A 21761-nucleotide genomic window follows, 5' to 3' on the forward strand; every position below is an offset into this window, starting at 1 on the left:
GTTAGGAGCTCAGTTATCAGTTCCACGTGCTTTCATTTTGTTCCACTTGAGCACATTGTAATAACACAGCCAAAAAATACTCTCCTATGAGGCAAATAAATGTGCTCATGTATGCTTCTATTCTCCCCTTGTTTCTGGTGCATAGTTCAATGCAAAGAATGTGCTTGTTTTTTTTAATAGCATCGTGTTCACATACAGCTCAAGGTTCCTGCTTCTGTAAAAGATAAATGTATGATTCTATGAGAGTGGGATCATACTGTTTGACAACCTGCTTTTGTTACTGAATCATATATTATGAATATCTTTCTTTTAGACATCATATATAGTGTCTTAGAAGATGTGTGGTATTCTGCCTTAGGGCTGTGCCATCCTTTATTCAACCCATCCCCTATTGTTAAACATTTACTTGTTTTCAAATATATGCTGCTATAAATGATGCTAAGTGTAGATAATAATAACCTAAATAAATTCCTATTTATGAAATTAGTGAGTCTAAGGCTATGAACATTTTTAAGACCAAATTGCCCCGTAATAAGGTTACAACCATTTACCCTCCTCCAGCAGTACATCAGAATGAAAACTCCATGGACACTTCTAAAATTATCTTTAAGTGTCTCTCTTATAAGGCATTATAATATGATGCCAGTTATCACCAGTGATGGTGGTTTGTTTCAATATAGTTGTAGTATTAAAGGTGTTATCTATACCCAGTGGTACCAGAAGTCTCAGCTATTCCTTTCATTGGTTGCATTTTCTCATTTCATTCTCTGAGAAGCCTTTGGAAACCACAGGAAGTGCTCAGGTTCATGAAATTCATTTCAAGGTTTGTGTTTTTGTGAGTTTAAGTACAGTGCTTCCCAGACTTTATTGTGCAAATGAATTGCCTGAGGATCTGGTTAAAATACAAAGTCTAATTTAGGAGGGCTGGATGGGAGCCTGAGATCCAGCATTTCTAACTCCCAGGTGAAGCTGATGTTGCTGGTCTCTGGGCCACACTTCGAGTATCAAGGGTTTAAGAAGTGGCGACCCCTTAACAGGGCACTAGGCCTGAAGTTGTGAAAGTGTCTCTGATTCATCAGTTGATTTTTAAAAAGTTATCAACCATCATTAGTCATAAGATACAGAGGTATCTTCTGGATGAGGAAGAAAAGAATGACCTTTCCTGAAAAAGATTCTCTTCATAATATAAGGCAGCCAGTGATGATGAATGATACAGATAACAGATACAATGGGAATTCCAGTGATGGGATCACTGACGTGGTATTTGAAGGCTTGAGGAAGGATATGGGACTTGACTTGTGTTTAAAAAGCATTGTTGAAGAATTTAAAGGACACTCCTAATTCTGCTGTCTGTTTACCAGCTGACCTAGCTGAGCTAGCTTCTGCTTCAGCTCTCTGGACATTAATTATAAACGTTATCTTAGAAATAACAATATTTTAGATCAGATTTATATTCATCAAGTCCTAATAGACCTTATTTAGAATCTTTGAAAATCTAAGGCTGTTAAACCATTTGCTTTCAGAAGAAAAAAGCCTATTTTGTTATTAGACAGGGCATACATTTTAACTTTAAAGCATAATGAAGTGATTTTTCCAGAACTTTTCTGTATCTCTGTCCCATGTTTCTTATCTTTTTTTTTTCATTAGGGTCATGAAAAATGTGCCTTGTTAATACTTGACAAGATACAAGACGAGAGCCTTATTAATGCAAAAAACAATGCACTGCAGACGTAAGTGTGGCTACTAAAGTTTGACCAAGTCCCAGATTCATAGTCATTTATTCAACAAACAATAAGAATTTGCTGTATGCCAGGCTAGAGCTGGGAGCGCAGTGGTGAAAGGCCTGGCTTCTCCTTCGTGAAGTTTAAGGTCACATAACTACAGATGGAAAACAAGTTTTATAAATCAGGTTCCCAGAATACATCTGAAGCATTTCTAAGCTATTTTCTTAACTATTTTTTAATATAATTCAGTGTAATCCTTAGCGTGAAAGACCCGAAAGCTGCTTCATTTTCCATTTTGGGAAATTACCTATGCATTCGTTTTAAGGGCAAAGGAATATTAGGATTTTTTTTCATTAAGATTCTTAAGCAGCACAGCAGAATATATTGGGTATAATATTATTCTTTAAGGTATTCTAATTTCAACAAAACATCATTTACTGCATTTAGTAATAACAAGGAGGTTTAAGATTATGTAATATGGGTGATAGTGATACCAGTCATACTGATGAACTGTGTGAAACAGTGATTCAAGTGCTGACCTAGAAAGCAAGGGGTAAAGAACCTTCTAGAAAACACACCAGAGCTTGAGTTCTTCTTCTGGCTTCTTGTGTCCTGTCACTAAGGTTGTCTGAGGTGTAGAGTATTTGTAATATCTGCAGAGAAATTTGGGCCAGCATGGAAGAACAGTTGGATCATTAGCACCTGGAAAGGATGTGGTGAACAAATATCTTTTTTTGAAAAAGTAAAAATATTCATGTGCTATTTATAGATTCTCAAGTCTCTTCCTTTTCGCCGCTCAGACTACCCAAAATGCCACATTCTCACACAAATATATATCATAGTTGATGCTCGCTGTTGTCTTTTTTAGACCCCTCCACGTTGCTGCGCGCAATGGCTTGAAGGTAGTCGTTGAGGAGCTGCTAGCCAAAGGGGCTTGCGTACTTGCTGTAGATGAAAATGGTAAGTGGAAAAAGTAAGCCATTACTGCAGGTACCTCGCACCTGCAGTGAAGCCAGAGGAAAATGAGAAAGCCAGGAGCTAGATAAAGAGGCAGTGAGAACTCTCTTCCCCTTGGAAGTTCCCTGTGTGTGAGCAGTCAAACAAGGATAATTTGTCCTGTCTGTCGTTGTAAGACATATAGCCTCCCTGCAGCCCCCAGTGCCTTCCATGTGCATGTAATGTCAGCAGCTGGTCTCAAACTCCTCAGCGTGGTGGTTAAAATATGTTAGACACGCTCAAAAACTTTCAACTTGGCATTCAAACCCAATTCTAACTGCATATGCTGAAGAGTTAGGGATCATACATGTCATGAGTGCATGCTCAAGGGCTCGAATTAAAACAAAATCTTTGTATTTCAGTTCATTCTGAGATCAAACCTCTTATTATTATTCTTTTAAGAACAGATCAGAACTCATATTTCCAGTATGGATATTTGGGGAACATGAGTAAAATTTTTAAATTAACATTTAGGCTTGAAAGGCTTCTTCTGATCTATAGCACGTTCCGTTTCTAAATGAGCTAACTCTTAACAGAAGCTTTCTACTCTGCTTCCTGAAAACTTTTGAAAGCTAATGAATACTAGAATTGTATTAAACTGCCATGCCTTTGAACCTTGGGGAGCAAAAGAGGAACTTCTGGTTATTTATGAATTAAGTAATTTTTTGAATGTGGCATTAATTGTAGCATTTAATTAAAGTATTTTAAAATGTATTAACATAACTCAATTAACTGCTTATTACAGGTGTTGGAATTAGCAGCTCATGCCTATTTCTCAGAAGTAAGCAGCCATATGACATCATTAGCTAACTCCTATTAGTTTTGGTTTTGCAGCCCCATTTATCCTAGCATGTATCCCGCTCTGTCCCCAACCTGACTCATGTAGGAGGTGCAGAAAGTTCTCTATTACTCCATCTCCTTGGTCCTCCTGCCTCACCCTCCCTCACCTTCTTATCACGACTATATATATATATATATATATATACACACACACCTTGGGGTTGGCATGTAGAGGCCCACAGGTTTTCTGCAAAATGACTAAAGAGACCAGAATAAACTAGTGTAAGTCTGCTGTATCTGAAGCTTAGCTACATCCCAAAGATCTAGGAACATTTGGGACAATTTTGTACAGCACTACAATCTTAATTCCTTTACTCATCACGGACCTTTGTGGAATGGAATGTTAAGATAGCTGTCCATTCTTGTTTGTTTTCATACCAGGGAAAGGAATCATCTGTTAAGGGGGGGAGAGGAGCAGAAATCAAGTCAAATGCTGATAACACAGCAAAAAATTAAGTTTTATTGAGCCAGTGCCTCTGAATAAATGAGCGAGTGGTTAGTAGGAAGTTTAGCCATCACAAGGGGCTGGAACCCCTTTCCAGCCAGTAGAATAAAGGTTGAATAAGAGTAGATGGAGTCAAAAGACTTTATCTACCTCCCCATGGCACCTGCTTCGTGAGTTGAGATAGTTTTCTTTTCTGGACTGGACCCATCAAGTCCAAATGGCAGAGAATGACAACTCTATGGCAAATAGCAATTTCCACACATCTGTTACATTTAGGACTTGGAACTTTGGCTGGTGGTGTTAATATTACTTAGAATGCTGTTTAAGTTTCTTTTAAATGATAGTACGTTTCATCACATACAGCAAGTGCTTTCCTGTGTCTGATCTACTCAAATGATTCCATTTCTCCAGAACCAGTTACCTGTGCATACTTTATAGAAAGTATATATGAAGTTACAGAACGGTGTTACTGACTCTTACAGACATCTGATTCTTGACATCCTTTCTAATCTGACACACGATTACCTACAGTGGAAAGTCATTGTTCTCAGAATGAGAGTGCTCTGGCCCCAGCCCGAAGCGCATGGTGTGTGCGTGTGCTCTCAGGTGGAAACATCTTTCTGATTGTCCTGTGGCTGTTTCTTGTGGAATTGTGTCCCACCCCCGTCCCCTCGTGTTTCTGTTCACTAGACGAAGGCTGAAATTCTGCCTAACTTCCGATAATATAATGCTTTGTTGTTGTCATGTAAGCAGGAAAAACAACCGAAACCTTCCATCAAATGTCTCCCACTCCCAGTCCCCTCCAGCCTCACCCTAAGCATGACTTGTGGGAAATAACTCCTTTGCCTGGCATGATTTCTAACTTGACATACATCTCTGCGTGTGAGGTCGTTCGAGATGTACTGTGGGATGCTCACACCACCTCTGGATTGCCTGGACTAACCACTGCCTTGTCTGCATTTACGCCCAGGTCATACCCCGGCCCTGGCTTGCGCTCCTAACAAAGACGTGGCTGACTGCCTGGCCCTCATTCTGGCTACCATGATGACTTTTTCTCCTTCCAGTACCATGACGGCTGTCAACTTCGTTTGTTTTAAAAAAGACAGTTTGAGCAGGACGACCCTCTCCAACCTGGGTAGCATGGTTAGCCTGTGCGGTAACAACGTAGGCTCGGAGGATGGGTACAATGAAAATGATTCTGATTCGGAAACGTTTTGACTTAGGACCGTAGAAGCTTTTCCTTGATCACCCATGTTGGAGGAAGGGAAAGAAGCTTGAATTCCAGGTTTATGTTGTGTTCAAGTATTATTATGGGCCCGAGCTTCCAGAAGCCAGTAGAGAAGGAATTAATTAAACCGAGGGAAGGCAGCTAGGCTGTAGGGCAAAGCACTCACACAGATGGGCCTTGATTTTGCTTTATTTCATATTTTCCCTAGATCTGAGATACTTCTGTGAAAGTCTACCTCTCATTTTAAGTAAGGAATAAAAGAAATGCATTTAATTCTTTTTCTTTGTGGATAGTGCAACTGAGAGGGTAACTGGTCTCTAAAAGATTTTTTTTTCGTGTACTCACTCGGCGGTGAGTTCTCAGAAGTGTATCAATATGACATTCACGTCCCCCAGGAGGGGAGGGAATGGCTGGGTAGGAAATGCCTCAAACCTCTTCTCACTTTGATGTTTACTTCCTTACTAGAAGCCAAAGGTAGAGGTGTTCATCTTCAGAAAGAATCTTTTTAAAGGAGTCCAATCATTCATATCCTATCTATAGTAAGCACTTAAATATCCAGAACTTCCTTTTGAGGATTTTTGTTCAAGTTGCCAGATGAAGGGAAAATTCACGGAAATTGAACTTGCTTTCTTCATTTAACATAAAGGTAGCACTCAGTGGTCCCCATAACAAGCCTGTGACTAATTTTCACCCGAGTGATCGAACCCAAATCTCTCCAGTAACATTTCAGGTGAAAATTATATTGCACCAAAACTTTGAGACATAATGCAAATATAATACGAAACTACCCTTTATTAATTTGTCTGTAAATCAAAATACTAACTTTATGAAAACATAAGAACCATCAGTATTGTTCATCAATAGTAAAATGTTAAATGAGCTTCTCGGTCAAAGTCATGCCCCAGTGAGTGGAAGTGTGACTCCAGAAGGGAACAAAGTGAAAGCACGATGTAGAAATGGGCAATGTGGAAATTAAGGCCAATTAAAGTTGCTTGATGATGACATCACCGTAGTGAATACTGTGTCTGCTCCCTCTGCCAAAGCTTCTAGGTCAAATGGACCCCGTTCCACACCTGGAATAGCTGTACAAAAAGAAGAATGAGACTTTTTACATTATGCACATACACATGCACACGTATATGTATGTATTTATATATATATATGTCTGTAGTTCGTCAACCAGCTATCCACGAGGACCAAAATGCTTCAGTCTAAAATGGAAGATTTAAATTGTTTTCCTTCGAAGTGGAAGTGAGAACTGAAATAGCTTTTCTATGGAGTTAAAATGTAATCTTTTTGCGTAACAGTCTTTGTTGTGTTTTATATTTCTTATGACACAGATTTCTAGTTGATGGCTTAACATTTGTAACTGATAATGTGTTGACTACAAGCTTATTTTTTTTGCCAAACTAGAGAAAATGTTCATATACTTTTGATGTAAATGTGTTTGTATTTATTTGAAATGAAACAAATGCCGAGGAAACATCCATTGTTTGTTCTCTGTTTTAATTCCTACTTGTCTTACTTGGAATCATGAAAAAGCCGGAAAATACACAGGACTCTCCCTGGGCTGGCCCGCAGTCCTGGGGCCAAGCCCAGCAGCATTTCCACTCCTAAGGTTTCCAGCCAGCCCTCAGGTTCTTCCACGTCGGTCGGAAAGGGGTAAAACATCAGTGGCTCAGCCCGTGTGTAGCCAGCTCAGAGCTTAAAAGACACTGCAGTCCTGTGATCTTCTGCGAGATGAAAACTGAAGTGTGTACTGGATCATATGCCCAAAAGTGGCCCAAAGAAAGATATAGAAATTATCCTGAATGTGCTGAAAAATCTCACATGATCCCAGCAACCTAATGGGAAACTATGTCAGTGCGTGGGCACGTGTACCAAGAAGAGAAATAAAAATCACCAGCTCATGCTATTTTCCACTTGAGGAAGAGACAGGAAAGAAACATGTTGCATTAAGGTAGTGCTCTCCGACATTTTATAATCGATTCCATTTTCACCCTGAAAATTTCTATCTTATCATATATGTGAGATATTTTTAAAACAGTGTTCTATCATGTCTGGATCAAATACAGATACTGTATTATATATTTCATCTAATTGTAAAAGACTTTAATCTTACTCTGTAATATCCTGGATTTAATTAAAAACTCATGCTGGGTTCTTCACAAATGAGAACTTGTTCAGAGGACTTCTAAGAACTGGTATTAATTTCACTGAAAAATTTTGACACCACCATATTGTTTCTTTAATTCTTGGTGTTGTGTTCCCCTCCTTCCTCTGTCCTTTCTGTTTGTTTCGAGAAGATGAGTTTCGAAAAAGTGGATAAATTGCTAATGAGCAGTAATGACCTTATCTTTACCAAAACCCTGAAAATAAGGGAGATCTAACACTGAAGAAGCACGATATACTGCGGAGTCTTTTTCTAGAAGTGAATGGAAATCTTGCTCAGTTGGCATTTAAAGCAGGATATGCGATGCCTGCTTTAATGGTGAAGCAGCATTAACATTTTTCCCCGGAGAGTAGCACAGAGAACAAGAAACATTGCAGCAAAACAGTAAGCCACGCGACGTTATCTCCACGGAGCTGCGTTCTGACTTCTCCCCACTCTTTCACTACTAGAAAGAAGGAAGACAAAGGAACAAAATGAAATCATGCTATGAATTGTTCACTGAATCCATCTCTCGCCCGCGCTCTCTTCCTCTTTCTCCCTCTTCCCCAGACCAATTCTTTTCCTTTAAGAAACGACTTTAAAAACTATGAGTTCTGCTTTTCACATACATCTCTTAGAAATAAAGCTAGATTTTCCACATAGCTTTCTAAGAAAAACAAAAACAGAAAACATTGTGCTTTTACCTTAATGTGTTCTTTTTAGACTGTATTTTAACCACAGCCACGGGGATCATGTTTCATCGCACTTCCCTATTCGCCGGTGTCTGCCTATCCTGGGTAAATATGTTACTATCTCCAAATTGCCTAAAATCTGCTATGATTCCACAGTAAATAGCTCAGGGGATTTCTATTTATCACTACTAAAAGGGCACCATAGTATGCTTTGGTACTTTAGGCAGTAAACAGCTGCTTGGTTTATTATTTTATTACTAAATTAGGACAAGAACATCAAATGGATTTGCTGCACTAGTAATTCTTCGTACTGTTGAGCAACTAGGTTTGCTTATCTGTTGTGTTGGTTGAAGAACTCATCCCTTTTTTTGTCTTGTAATATGAAGTTAGAGTGCCTTTTTATATTTGTATATTCTGAAAATGTTCTGTGAAATGTTTGGTATTTTTTTCATTTGAGTGTTATCAGAGCAATATAATACCAGTGAGTTTTCATTTCCGCCTTTCTTTGAATGTATAAAGTGTCTTTTTCCTCCTTCCCCTTTTACCTGCTTTGAAATGAAAATGAAGATGCAAAGTTTTCTATAGGAATTGTTTGGTATTGCAGTGCTAAACTGCTTTCTTTTTACAAAACTGTAAACCATAGGTCAGTGTTATAGGGCAAGAGCATTTTAAGATAGTGACAATCTGAGTGTGTGTATAAAATGTAATTCTAAGCGTTTCTTATGCAGTGATCTAAAAATTCAATGCAAATATCTTTTGTTCGGTAGTTTTGTCTATATATTTTATGCTTTAGCATGTGCAATATATCTTTGTAAAGCACGATGATACAAATCTGGTGCCAGTGTTATATTTTGCATAACATATTTGTAACAGCATAAAATATCGTTTGATGGTTTCAGTGGGATTTTTGTCTGTAATGTTTTCTTATGTAAGTTGGAGTTGAATGACTCTGGTAAATGCCATGACTGTAAAAATGAGGAAATGACTTTGAACCACTCTGAATCTTCTCAAGCACAGTTTAATACTTTTTCAACTACTGAATGCTAATAATGTAATGAAGTACTTAACTATATATACTATGGAAATGCATTCAGATGGTTATTTTTACAAATAAAAGCGGTACAAATATTGTTGCAATTTGTGTTGTCTTTAATTTTTCCAGTTATGCTAATTTTACCACTTATTCTGCTAACTTAAACCTTTGTCCCCTGCCAAAGCCAAATAACCTTAAATTTTGAAAATGATCAAGATAGAAGTGTATCTCCCTATTTTCTATTTCTGTTTGTATAATCACAATTAGAGCAAAACATTTCAAACAGATATTTTATGTTTATTTTACCTGTTTATGCCTCCAACTTTTTCCATAAAAATTTAAGCTGGCTTGCAACAAAGACATGTGAAACTAGAAATAGAAAAATTAGGACAAGGAAAAAGAATTCAAACAAATATGGGAATCCTGAAATTTAATGCAGCGGCTGTAACTGAACTTGAATTTGGTCTAGACTTCCTTACAGCCAAAGTAAGAGGGAAGTGTGACTAACTCTATAGATCACTATATCAGAAAAGAAGAAGCCTGATAGGTCCTCAAAATTGTGAAATCAACCACGCTTACCTTTGTTGCTGCCACCACTACTCTTCAACTGCTCTGTAGTAACACAAGACCCTACTTCTCAGCACTGTCCTTAAAGATATCCATAGAATTACTCCTCCGTCTGTCTCACCATTCAAAATGTCTCCCCTTGGGTAGTAACTCAGGAACAGTCCCTAGAAGCACTAAGGAACAGCTCCCTAATTATGGGGTTTCCAGCTGATGAGAAAGAGATTTGGGGCGGTGGGGTGGCTTCCCCAGTTCCTCAGATCACAGTGTCCTAGAATGTTAGCAGTTCTCACAGTCTAGCCCAATCCCATCACCACCTTTTTCATGAAAACATCCAATCCCAGAGAAGTTATATAATTGCTCAAATTTGTGTAATTAGTGATCTGAATACACACTTGTGCCTATAGATGTTCTCTCCTCTATGCTGACCTGCCATACAATGTTTTGTGGGGTTTTTTTTCTGTTTTCTGCTAGAGACGTTCAGGGAGGTTTTGCACTACTCTGCCTCGCCTACTCCTTATTCAAGTGTACAGACCTGAGTTCTTCTCAGTCTTGAAGACTATAAAGCATGAAGTAGACTGCAGATGAGTTATTTCCTGTAGTTTGGAGCAGACTGGGCGTATTAGTTATCTAGTGCTGTTTAACAAATTACCTTAAAACTTAGTGACTTTAAACAAGTGCTTATCATGTAACAGTGTCTGTGAGTCAGGAGTCCAGGTGTGGTTCAGTTGGGTCTTCTGCCTCAGGGTCCCTCACAGGCTATCATCCCAGTGTTGGCTAGGGAAAGCTCCATTTCTCTGTTCACACATATGGTTATTGGCAGGATTCTTCATGGGTTGTTGGACTGAGGGCTTCAGTCCCTTGATGGCTGCTGGAATTGTATTGTTGGACATCGATGTGGTGCTTTGTCTCCAAACTGCTTGTCAAAGGATTCCTCTCCCTAATGCCATTCAGTAGGTTTAGATCCCTATACATCTATCCCTCACTTAACACACTTAATGTGTTCCAGAATTAGCTTGCAAGGCCAAAGACATTAAGCTCAAAGGCTCTTAACACAACCTAAAAATATTGTGGGTAAAAGTACTGTATGAGTTGTCTCTTCAGCAGATTTCATACTGAGGGTACATTTGCTGTAAAATATGAAGCAGCAAAGATAATGGCTGTGCCATTCATTCATTTTCATGCACTCCAGGGGGTGATCGAGAAGGTGTGGGCATTAGTGGTTGGCACGGTGACTGGGGAGTGGGAGGGCTTGCTACTAGCATTTGGTGAGCCAGGGATACCAAATGTCCCACCCAGCCCAGTGTACAATCCCCCCACCCCCAATGCCCATGCGTCCCCACCTCACTGCTCATATACTTGCTCTCCTCTTTTTTCTGAATCATTCCTTCATCAGTGTATTACTTGTGAAGCCAGCCATATTCTAAAATCTGTTTTCACAGGGAACTGCCTGAAGATGCTCTACTATGCATCCCCTCCCAAAGAGCGCTCCCAAGCTTAAGAAAAAGAACTTCAGAAGGCAATGTCGAGTACATATTCCCTGGTTGTGTATTTCTCCAGGTGAGATCACATGCAGGTGAGTGGAGGAAAGTGCTACACAGATTTGAAACAAATACTTAATTCCTTTGTTGTTAAACACACAAACGCAGGCCTGCACAGGTATATTTCTTGTCTTAAGCAAGGGATGATTGCATCCTCTTCACAGTTGGGGTAACCCTGCTCATAAAGACAGAAACGTTTGGCCCACAGTCCCATAGCAAGATCTGGCAAGAAACCACTATTGGTTCACGTGGTTCTCTGGGCACTGGTAGACACAATTTCTAGAATACCATTTTCTACCTTTAAAAGACAATTTAATGAAGTATATTTAATATCTAGAAGAGTTTTATAATTTTCAAAAGTAAAAAGTTGAAGCAGTACCTAGAGCACAAAAATCTTACCTGTGTTTATGTTCAGTTGATAAAGCACCCAGCAAAATTGAAAACTTGAATAACTCATATTCCTTTTAGTTGGGTTCCCTGAGAATTACAAACGTCTAAACTCAAATCTGAATGTGAAGGAAGTGGCCAGCCATATAGAGATCAAAGGAGGAAACAGGGAGAGGGAACAGCCAGTGCCAACAACCAAAAGCAGGAATGAGCTTGGCATGTTCCAGGAACAGAAATGGGGCCAGTGTGGCTGGAGACTTGTGGGGTAGGGAAGGGTGGTGTGAGATGAGATCACGAGTGGTCTGAGGCCAGATCTTGTAAAAATGTTTTGAGCCAGGAGAAGGAGTTTCTGTTTTATTCTTAATGTGATAAAGATCCACTAGAGAAATCTAAGCAGAAAAAAATGGCTGTGTTCCTATTTCATTTTTAAGAGGCCACTCTGACTGCAGTAGGGAGGCAAGAGAGGAACCCTACTGAGTAGTTAGGTGGCTACTGCACTAGTCTAGAGGAGTAAAAACATGGTGGCTTGGATTGGTACAGCAACAAGGGAAACAGAGTGTGGCACAGTTTGGGTACTCTTGAAGACAGAGTTGACTGACCTTGCTGATGGTTTTATGTCAAGTAAACAGTCTAGAGTTTGGGAGAGAGGCTGGGGCTGAGGTCAATGAAATTATAGATGAGCAGAGGAGCTTGCCCTGGGAGTAAATGTAGAGAGAGATGAGCCCTGAACTGTGGGCACTCCAACATTCAGACGTCAGGAAGAGAAGGTCTAACAGAGAAGACCAAGAGGGAGTGGCCAGTGAGGCAGGAGGAAAAGCAAGAAACCTAGATGTCCCTGAAACGCGGGAAAGAAAGAATGTATGAGAGGAGTGTCAGTTGTGTCTCCTGTCTCAATTGCTTCTGGGAGGTCAAGATATGATGCAGCGTGACCATTGGATTTGGCAACATAGAGTTTATTAGATGCATCAGAGTGGGGGGGGGGGCAACAATCCAAAGAGGATGGTTTAATGAGGGAAAGAAAGGGGAGAAGGTAAAAGGAAGAAGAAAAATAAGGCAGTAGCTGGAGGGATGTGAAGACCAGAGAGAGTATTTGTTTTTTAAGATAGGAGATGCTGTATGTAGTATATCAATGCTAAGGGGAATGTCTGGGAGTGAACAAGAAGGTGTGAGAAGGGATGGGAGGGTAATTTTAGAAGGAACATTTTAGAGCAGCAGAGGAGGATTGCTGAGTAAGGCTTAGCACACTTGAGATTTATGACCATGAATTTTAAGTGGTACCAGTCATCCTGGTGGGTTTTTTCATCAATGTTGGTACAGGCATAGAGTAAGTAGATAGTGGAACTTAAACAGGGATAGAGCTTTGCCAAATGAGCCCAAGGGGAGTTATGGAACTGCGGTGTTTTCAATAGACATGATTATATAGATCATGGATTCCAAACCGGGTAAGGAGGGAAATGGAGACAGGAGGGAGGTGATGGAGAGTGAGAAAGTAGCCCAGTCACTGGACTGAAGGGCTTGGTAAGATGGAAGAATTGTTGAGTTGTAGCACCAGAGTTGGTAAGCGAAACATGGGGTGCTTGAAGTAAAGATTTTAGAAGTGGTACAGTTTTGATGTTGACAAAGTCAAGAACATAACCACAGGAGTGGCTGGTTGAGGAAAATTGAAGGAAAAAGCACTGGGGATAAAGAAGTAAAAAACTGAGGAGGCCAATATAATGAATGGCTTGAAAGCCGTTTAAAATAGAATTTGAGCAGAATTGATGAGAAAATTTGGCCACTGCAAAACATCTGTTTTTCAGGTGTTTTACTTTAAGACACACACTCGAAACTGATTTATTATCAGGCTGATGTTTGGTTCCAGGATTAGGATGAAGCTTTTGAAGAGGTGAGAATGGTCAAGTGCATTTCTGTTCAAAAACAACAACCAGACTTTGACTCTAATACAATGACAGGTTTTATGTCCATATGGTTTAACCTAAATGTGTTTATGAGGCTCTCCAGAAAACAGGACAGATGGCTAAGAGCTGCAGAGTGAACAAAAGGAGTGTGTGGAGCAGACAGTCTTAGTGACAACAATGAAAAATTGAATACTCCCCAGTGGGCCTTCCTCGGAGGACAAAAGACTAAATTCACTGGAATTCTGTATTGCTCTTTAAGTGAAAACTAAATTTGCTTTAAAATACTCACTTATCCTGAAATCTCAATTTTTAACAACAACAACAAAAACCAGAAAGCTGACTTGGGTTTATCGTTCCCTTTTGACTTTCTTTTTGCAGAAATGATTTCTCCATTTCCAAGTCCATCCCATGATTTTATGTTACTTGCCATGTTTTATGTTCTTCAGACCTGAGATTTATTCCTTGCTATTTTATGATTACTTAAAATCTGTAGAAACTTTGTTAGAGGACTGTTACCTGATAATTGATGATTTTCTACTTAACTTCATTCACAGGGTCCACACAGGGTCTACACATTAGCAATGTAAATTTTGATGAGGCTTCTGGGCCTACTTCATTTTGGCATCAGTGCTAAAAAATCTGATAAAGGGCTCAGTTGGTGCCATCTGGGAGCTTGCTTTGTGATGTCACAGCTGACACTAGAAATTAGATTGAGAAAACTAATTAATTTCCCACAACATTTCAGATATTGAAAAAGAAAAGCCTTTCATGATGCTAACAACATTTCCTAGAGATAAGGACATATTTTCCAGTATATATTAATAAGCCATCTTAATTTTCCTTGCTGCTAGCCTCATGACATGAGAGTAACTTGGGTAGTACAAAGCAGAAGACATCTGTTAAAATTCATATTTATGTTTATAGGTGTCTATACAGTGTAAATGTATACGATCATGGACAAAGATACAGCAGGATTTAACCCAACAATGTTGAAGGAGGAGGGTATAAGGAAGTAGTGAAATTGTAGTTAATTGGGAAAATGTACTTGATATAATGTTAAATTATGAAAAAATAAAATGTAGAATATACATTGTTTTATATTACAAAAATAGGTTAAAACTGAATATGTTTATGAGCAAGAGCTAGAAGGTAACATAGACAAATTAAAACATTGATTTAATTAAGTGACAGAATTGTGGGCAACTTTGTTTTTCTTATTTTTTGAATTTTATTTTATTTTTTTTTTTATACAGCAGGTTCTTATTAGTTATCCATTTATACATATTGGTGTATACATGTCAATCCTAATCTCCCAATTCATACCACCACCACCACCACCCTCCCCCACCACTTTCCCCCCTTGGTGTCCATACGTTTGTTCTCTACATCTGTGTGGCTGTTTCTGCCCTGCAAACTGGTTCATCTGTACCATTTTTCTAGGTTTGTGGGCACCTTGTGCTCTGAATTTATGTTGCTTATTGTTTTTGCAGTACAGATTTTAAAACAAAAAGAGACTGGAATGTATAGATAGGAACTTGGAGGTATATTAGTCATTCTAATGAGTGCTGGGTTTATTCTGTTCGTTAGAACCAGCTCCAAACTCCCTAGTTAAAGACGAATGAAGAACACTTGGAGATGCTCCAATAAAAACCACAGATACATTAAGAATTGAAGAATGCATCCTTTTAGGAAGAGTAAAAGGAACTGAATTTAAACAGCTTAAAGGGTTCCTCAACTGTAAAATATGGAGATTTGAGTCAGTAACTTCTCATATCCTTCCAGCTCTGACTTTTTAAATTCTTAGACTAGATCCGTTAGTCAACAGAGTAACTGCCAACCACCTACAGCATCTGAAGCAGTAGAGTGGGCATATGCATTTGCTTGGGAATAAACATGATTGAAGGCTGACTGCACTAACAGTCCTTCCACTAATAGATGAAGAATTTCTTTTAGACAGAAGAGATTAAGGAGATGTGCCCTTCCTTCTCTGAGCAAGAAAATCAATGGGCTTTAACTACAGCAAAACAAATTTAAAGTCATGAAAAGCTATCTAAAAAATGTATAGTAAATGTAGACATGGTTCCTACAAGACTGATTGTAAAGTCCCTTCACTGAAGACTTTCAGACCATCACCACTCCAGGATGGTGTTAGAGAGATGTCAGATGGCCAGTGTGCTCCATAGCTTAGAACTCTGAAGCACCATGTACACTATCTCCACCCGTTTCTTGTTCCATAGATACTCAAACACACTTTTTGTCCTCTCTTCCTTGAACAACCTGTAGTACCTATCATATTCAGTAGCATTAAAATTCATCCTGTGTCTCCAAGCTGAAAACAAGACAGACATCCTAGACTCCTCTCCTTTGCTATCCTTATCCAGTTGGTTAGGAAGTCTTCTTCCTTCCATGTCTTCTAAATGTCTTGAACCAGTTACCTAATTTCTTTATCCACTACTCCTATTTCAGACCCTCATTGTAGGATACTGCAGTGATGTCCTGACTAATCTCTTTGCTTTCAGTCTTGCCCTTCTTCAATCTTTTTTCAAAATTGCTGCCAAAACTGTGTTTTTTAAAGTTCAAGCTCTGTAGCCTGAAGAAGCATCTGCCCCATCTCTTCGTTTCCCATCATTTGCACCCCTCATCCACCCTACACTGTAGACGTTTTGGAAGGACTGAGGTTCTCCTCTTTCACATATTCCTGCCTCCATTTCTGTTAGTCCTTCTACCTAGAATACACCTCCCCTGTTGAACTCAACTTTTCAGACCCAGATCAAATGTCCTCTTCTCAAGTGTTTCCTAAACTTTTATCTGCAGACAAAAGGCAGAAATAATGATTTCTTCCTCTGTGTTTCCAAGGTACCCTGAATATGCCGATAGTAATGTTGATTATATATGTGATAAAGATGAAGTATTCTTGTGTCTGTGCTCCTTACTCCCCATCTCCTCCCTGCCACATGCCAAAGGACAGTTTGGATCTTTTCTGGGTGAAAGAACAAGGGGTGATTTAAAAACAGGAAATAAAAGGGAGAAGAAAAACCTAGGGGCCTATCAATAACAAAGAGTTCGGAGAAAGGTAGCATTGCCATCAGGGGGGATTTAACATATGAGGCTCTGGGTAATCAAAGTCTGTACGTATGAGGAATTGAATTGAGACTGCTTTAATATTATTTGAGAAACATAAATAAATATTGAAATATATTTTAATTACTACTTGGAAACTAGACTGTGCTTCCCACACAGAGACTAAGCCACTTGGAGCCCTAGCGTTTAGTTACATATATCTGTTGCCTCTTATTCTACTCCATGTTTATTTCAGTACCTAAGACAGTGCCTGAATAACTTAATAAGTGAATGTATGAATTGTATCTGGCCCTTCCAAGAAAATGCCACAGGTTTCCAAATTAGCAATGATGAGCATTTCCAGATGGTGTCACTTTGCTGAATCCTCAAACACTAGGGGTCCTTGAGACCTGGCCAGCAGATGAAAGGAGATGAAAGGACTGCCCACCGGTTGGAATATAGGCAGAGGGGCCTGGGTGAAAGCTCAGGATGGAAGGACAAGATATCAGGGCCGTCCAGAGTCTCCAAGGCAAGCTTTAGAGACATTGGTGCCCAATGTCAGTGTACTGGAATCATACTGGTAGGCGCCGTATTCTGCACTGTCCCACACTTGCAGGAAAAAAAAAGATGATGCAGTAAAAGTGAGCTCTGAAGTAAGACACAAACTCCCTGGTTTTCCACCTTTCCAGCCAATGGCCCTTTGAGGGACCCGTTCCTGGACCAATTTCAGTAGGATCCTTGAAGCAATCAAGTATTCTCGGTAAACCAACTCCATTCCCACATTTGGTCTTTTCTATTCTTCCTTAATTAATTTTCCTCCAGGATAAGTCTTTTAAATTGCTATTGCCTTGGTATAGAAAACAACATGAAACTGTGAGAATTTCTTTTCAGATTCTTAATTTTAGCAGTTTCAATCTATTGAATATCTTTTCCAATATATATAATTCTGCATGCTCAGCTTTTATTGCCATTGTATAAAATTGGGTTCTATATTGTTTATTGCATGCAATTATTTGTGTAGTTAGTTTTTAAAGATCTAGTTTGCATCAATTTAAATCAGGCACTGGTATCATGTTTCTGTACATATTTTCCTTATTTGAGTATTTCCCATCTTGCATTTTAAGAAAATTAATATAATTGAACGTTTTCTTTTTCTTTTCTTTCTTTTATTTGTCTAAACAGCAATCCAGGCTGTTCACCCTTCGGGATCCGAGACCATGGGTCAGCTGTATAATAGGAGCCCTGAGGGACCAGTTATGAAGCAGAGTGTGCTTTATCCCAGCCATGGCATGCAAAGGGTTACACTGCACACGCTACAGGGGCTGTGGTGGGGGAGAGGAGCGAGTTTCCTTGTCCTTCCTGCCTGGGAGCACTTACCCTTTATCTGGCAGCAGCAAGGTACTGGAAATTCCCTTCCACTTTTAAAATAAAGACAGGGGTGCTTGCTGTGGGAATTAGAACTGGGTAGTATTTATGGAACACATTGGAATTCTTTCAGGGTAAGTGTTAGAAGAACAAAAGTTTATTCTTTTTTTTTTTTTTTTTTTTTTGCGGTACGCGGGCCTCTCACTGTTGTGGCCTCTCCCGTTGCGGAGCACAGGCTCTGGACGCGCAGGCTCAGCGGCTATGGCTCACGGGCCCAGCCGCTCCGTGGCATGTGGGATCTTCCCGGACCGGGGCACGAACCCGTGTCCCCTGCATCGGCAGGTGGATTCTCAACCACTGTGCCACCAGCGAAGCCCTATTTCTTTCTTTCTTTCTTTTTTTTTAAAAAATATTTTATTTATTTATTTATATTATTATTATTTTTTACGTCTTCATTGGAATATAATCGCTTTACAATGGTGTATTAATTTCTGCTTTATAACAAAGTGAATCAGTTATACATATACATATGTTCCCATAGCTCTTCCCTCTTGCGTCTCCCTCCCTCCCACCCTCCCTATCCCACCCCTCTAGGTGGTCACAAAGCACCGAGCTGATCTCCCTGTGCTGTGCGGCTGCTTCCCACTAGCTATCTGTTTTACGTTTGGTAGTGTATATATGTCCATGCCATTCTCTCACTTTGTCACAGCTTACCCTTCCCCCTTCCCATATCCTCAAGTCCATTCTCTAGTAGGTCTGTGTCTTTATTCCCGTCCTACCCCTTGGTTCCTCATGACATTTTTCTTTTTCTTAGATTCCATATATATGTGTTAGCATATGGTATTTGTTTTTCTCTTTCTGACTTACTTCACTCTGCATGACAGACTCTAGGTCCATCCACCTCACTACAAATAACTCAATTTCGTTTCTTTTTATGGCTGAGTAATATCCCATTGTATACATGTGCCACATCTTCTTTATCCATTCATCCAATGATGGACACTTAGGTTGTTTCCATCTCCTGGCTATTGTAAATCGAGCTGAACATTTTGGTACATGACTCTTTTTGAATTATGGTTTTCTCAGGATATATGCCCAGTAGTGGGATTGCTGGGTCATATGGTTGTTCTATTTGTAGTTTTTTAAGGAACATCCATACTGTTCTCCTTAGTGGCTGTACCAATTCACATTCCCACCAGCAGTGCAAGAGTGTTCCCTTTTCTCCACACCCTCTCCAGCATCTGCTGTTTCTAGATTAAAAAAAAAATTTTTTTTTAATTTATTTATTTATGGCTGTGTTGGGTCCCCATCTCTGTACGAGGGCTTTCTCTAGTTGTGGCAAGTGGGGGCCACGCTTCATCACCGTGCGCGGGCCTCTCACTATCGCTCCCTCTCTTGTTCTCTGTGGAGCATAGGCTCCAGACGTGCAGGCTCAGTAATTGTGGCTCCCGGGCCCAGTTGCTCCCCGGCATGTGGGATCTTCCCAGACCAGGGCTCAAACCCGTGTCCCCTGCATTGGCAGGCAGATTATCAAACACTGCACCACCAGGGAAGCCCATGTTTCTAGATTTTTTGATGATGGCCATTCTGACCGGTGTGAGATGATATCTCATTGTAGTTTTGATTTGCATTTCTCTAATGATTAATGATGTTGAGCATTCTTTCATGTGTTTGTTGGCAATCTGTATATCTTCTTTGGAGAAATGTCTATTTAGGTCTTCTGCCCATTTTTGGATTGGGTTGTTTGTTTTTTTGTTATTGAGCTGCATGTGCTGCTTGTAAATTTTGGAGATTAATCCTTTGTCAGTTGCTTCATTTGCAAATATTTTCTCCCATTCTGAGGGTTGTCTTTTGGTCTTGTTTATGGTTTCTTTTGCTGTGCAAAAGCTTTGAAGTTTCATTAGGTCCCATTTGTTTATTTTTGTTTGTATTTCCATTTCTCTAGGAGGTGGGTCAAAAAAGATCTTGCTGTGATTTATGTCATAGTGTGTTATGCCTATGTTTTCCTCTAAGAGTTTGATAGTTTCTGGCCTTACATTTAGGTCTTTAATCCATTTTGAGCTTATTTTTGTGTATGGTGTTAGGGAGTGTTCTAATCTTGTACTTTCACATGTACCTGTCCAGTTTTCCCAGCACCACTTATTGAAGAGGCTGTCCTTTCTCCACTGTACATTCGTGTCTCCTTTATGAAAGATAAGGTGACCATATGTGTGTGGGTTTATCTCTGGGCTTTCTATCCTGTTCCATTGATCTATCTTTCTGTTTTTGTGCCAGTACCATACTGTCTTGATTACTGTAGCTTTGTAGTATAGTCTGTAGTCAGGGAGCCTGATTCCTCCAGCTCCGTTTTTTGTTCTCAAGATTGCTTTGGCTATTCGGGGTCTTTTGTGTTTCCATACAAATTGTGAAATTTTTTGTTCCAGTTCTGTGAAAAATGCCAGTGGTAGTTTGATAGGGATTGCATTGAATCTGTAGATTGCTTTGCATAGTACAGTCATTTTCACAATGTTGATTCTTCGAATCCAAGAACATGGTATATCTCTTCATCTATTAGTATCTTTAATTTCTTTCATCAGTGTCTTATAATTTTCTGTATACAGGTCTTTTGTCTCCTTAGGTAGGTTTATTCCTAGATATTTTATTCTTTTTGTTGCAATGGTAAATGGGAGTGTTTTCTTGATTTCACTTTCATATTTTTCATCATTAGTGTATAGGAATACCAGAGATTTCTGTGCATTAATTTTGTTTCCTGCTACTTTACCAAATTCATTGATTAGCTCTAGTAGTTTTGTGGTAGCATCTTTAGGATTCTCTATGTATAGTATCATGTCATCTGCAAACAGTGACAGCTTTACTTCTTTTCTGATTTGGATTCCTTTTATTTCCTTTTCTTATCTGACTGCTGTGGCTAAAACTTCCAAAACTATGTTGAATAAGAGTGGTAAGAGTGGGCCACCTTGTCTTGTTCCTGATCTTAGTGGAAATGCTTTCAGTTTTTCACCATTGAGGACGTTGTTGGTTGTGGGTTTGTCATATATGGCCTTTATTATGTTGAGGAAAGTTCCCTCTGTGCCTACTTTCTGCAGGGTTTTTATCATAAATGGGTGTTGAATTTTGTAGAAAGCTTTCTCTGCTTCTATTGAGATGATCATATGGTTTTTCTCCTTCATTTTGTTAATATGGTGTATCACATTGATTGATTTGCGTATATTGAAGAATCCTTGCATTCCTGGGATAAACCCCACTTGATCATGGTGTATGATCCTTTTAATGTGCTGTTGGTTTCTGCATAGACACATTTTTGTTTCCATTTCCATGATAGTTCTAGCATAGAGGTTGAAAGAGAAGAGGAATACTGTCTGCTGGGATTTGGGAGAGGGTTAAATGGCGGAGAATTAGATACATTTCTGATAGTCCAGGTTAGAAGTCAGAGCACAATTTAGCATAGAAACCACGTGATTAAATGTGTTAAATTTTATGCTGTTTTGTGTAAATGTACTGCATTTGAGGTGTAATCAAAAGCTAGTGAGCCTCCTTAAGAAACTAGAAATTTACCATGCAGTCTGAATTCCAAAGGACTTGCAAGCAAACTGTGCTCCCAAAGTTCATGTGTAAATTGAGGACTTTTGTTTTCATCAAATCAAGATGAAAGGGCAAGTGAAATAAAACACACCTTTGATGATGCATAATTAGAAAAATAATCCTTAAAAGTAATTACCAGGGTAGCACAAAGACTTTTCACCACACACACTTTATATCCATTGAATTGTGGACCACATGCGTGTGATAATTATTCCCCCAGTAAGGTTTATTTTAGTTTAAAAGTGTTAGAAAGA

The 21761-nt window shown here is 39.3% G+C and overlaps 1 protein-coding gene across 3 annotated transcripts in view; it reads left to right on the forward strand.

Moving 5' to 3' along the window:
* The window catches only part of ANKRD44 (ankyrin repeat domain 44), a 326135-nt gene extending 316921 nt beyond the window's left edge, over positions 1-9214 (forward strand). The window contains exons 26-28 of one of the 3 annotated variants that reach the window (XM_032637664.1): positions 1648-1730; positions 2593-2684; positions 4976-9214. In XM_032637664.1, coding sequence (XP_032493555.1) covers positions 1648-1730; positions 2593-2684; positions 4976-5223 — 423 coding nt within the window. In that variant the 3' untranslated portion in view covers positions 5224-9214. The remainder of the gene's footprint in view (positions 1-1647; positions 1731-2592; positions 2685-4975) is intronic. The other 2 variants (XM_032637666.1, XM_032637665.1) reach the window with 2 other exon arrangements.
* Positions 9215-21761: the final 12547 nt, after the last annotated feature.

The sequence above is a fragment of the Phocoena sinus genome, chromosome 7, assembly GCF_008692025.1.
Source record: "Phocoena sinus isolate mPhoSin1 chromosome 7, mPhoSin1.pri, whole genome shotgun sequence".
Taxonomy (NCBI): domain Eukaryota; kingdom Metazoa; phylum Chordata; class Mammalia; order Artiodactyla; family Phocoenidae; genus Phocoena; species Phocoena sinus.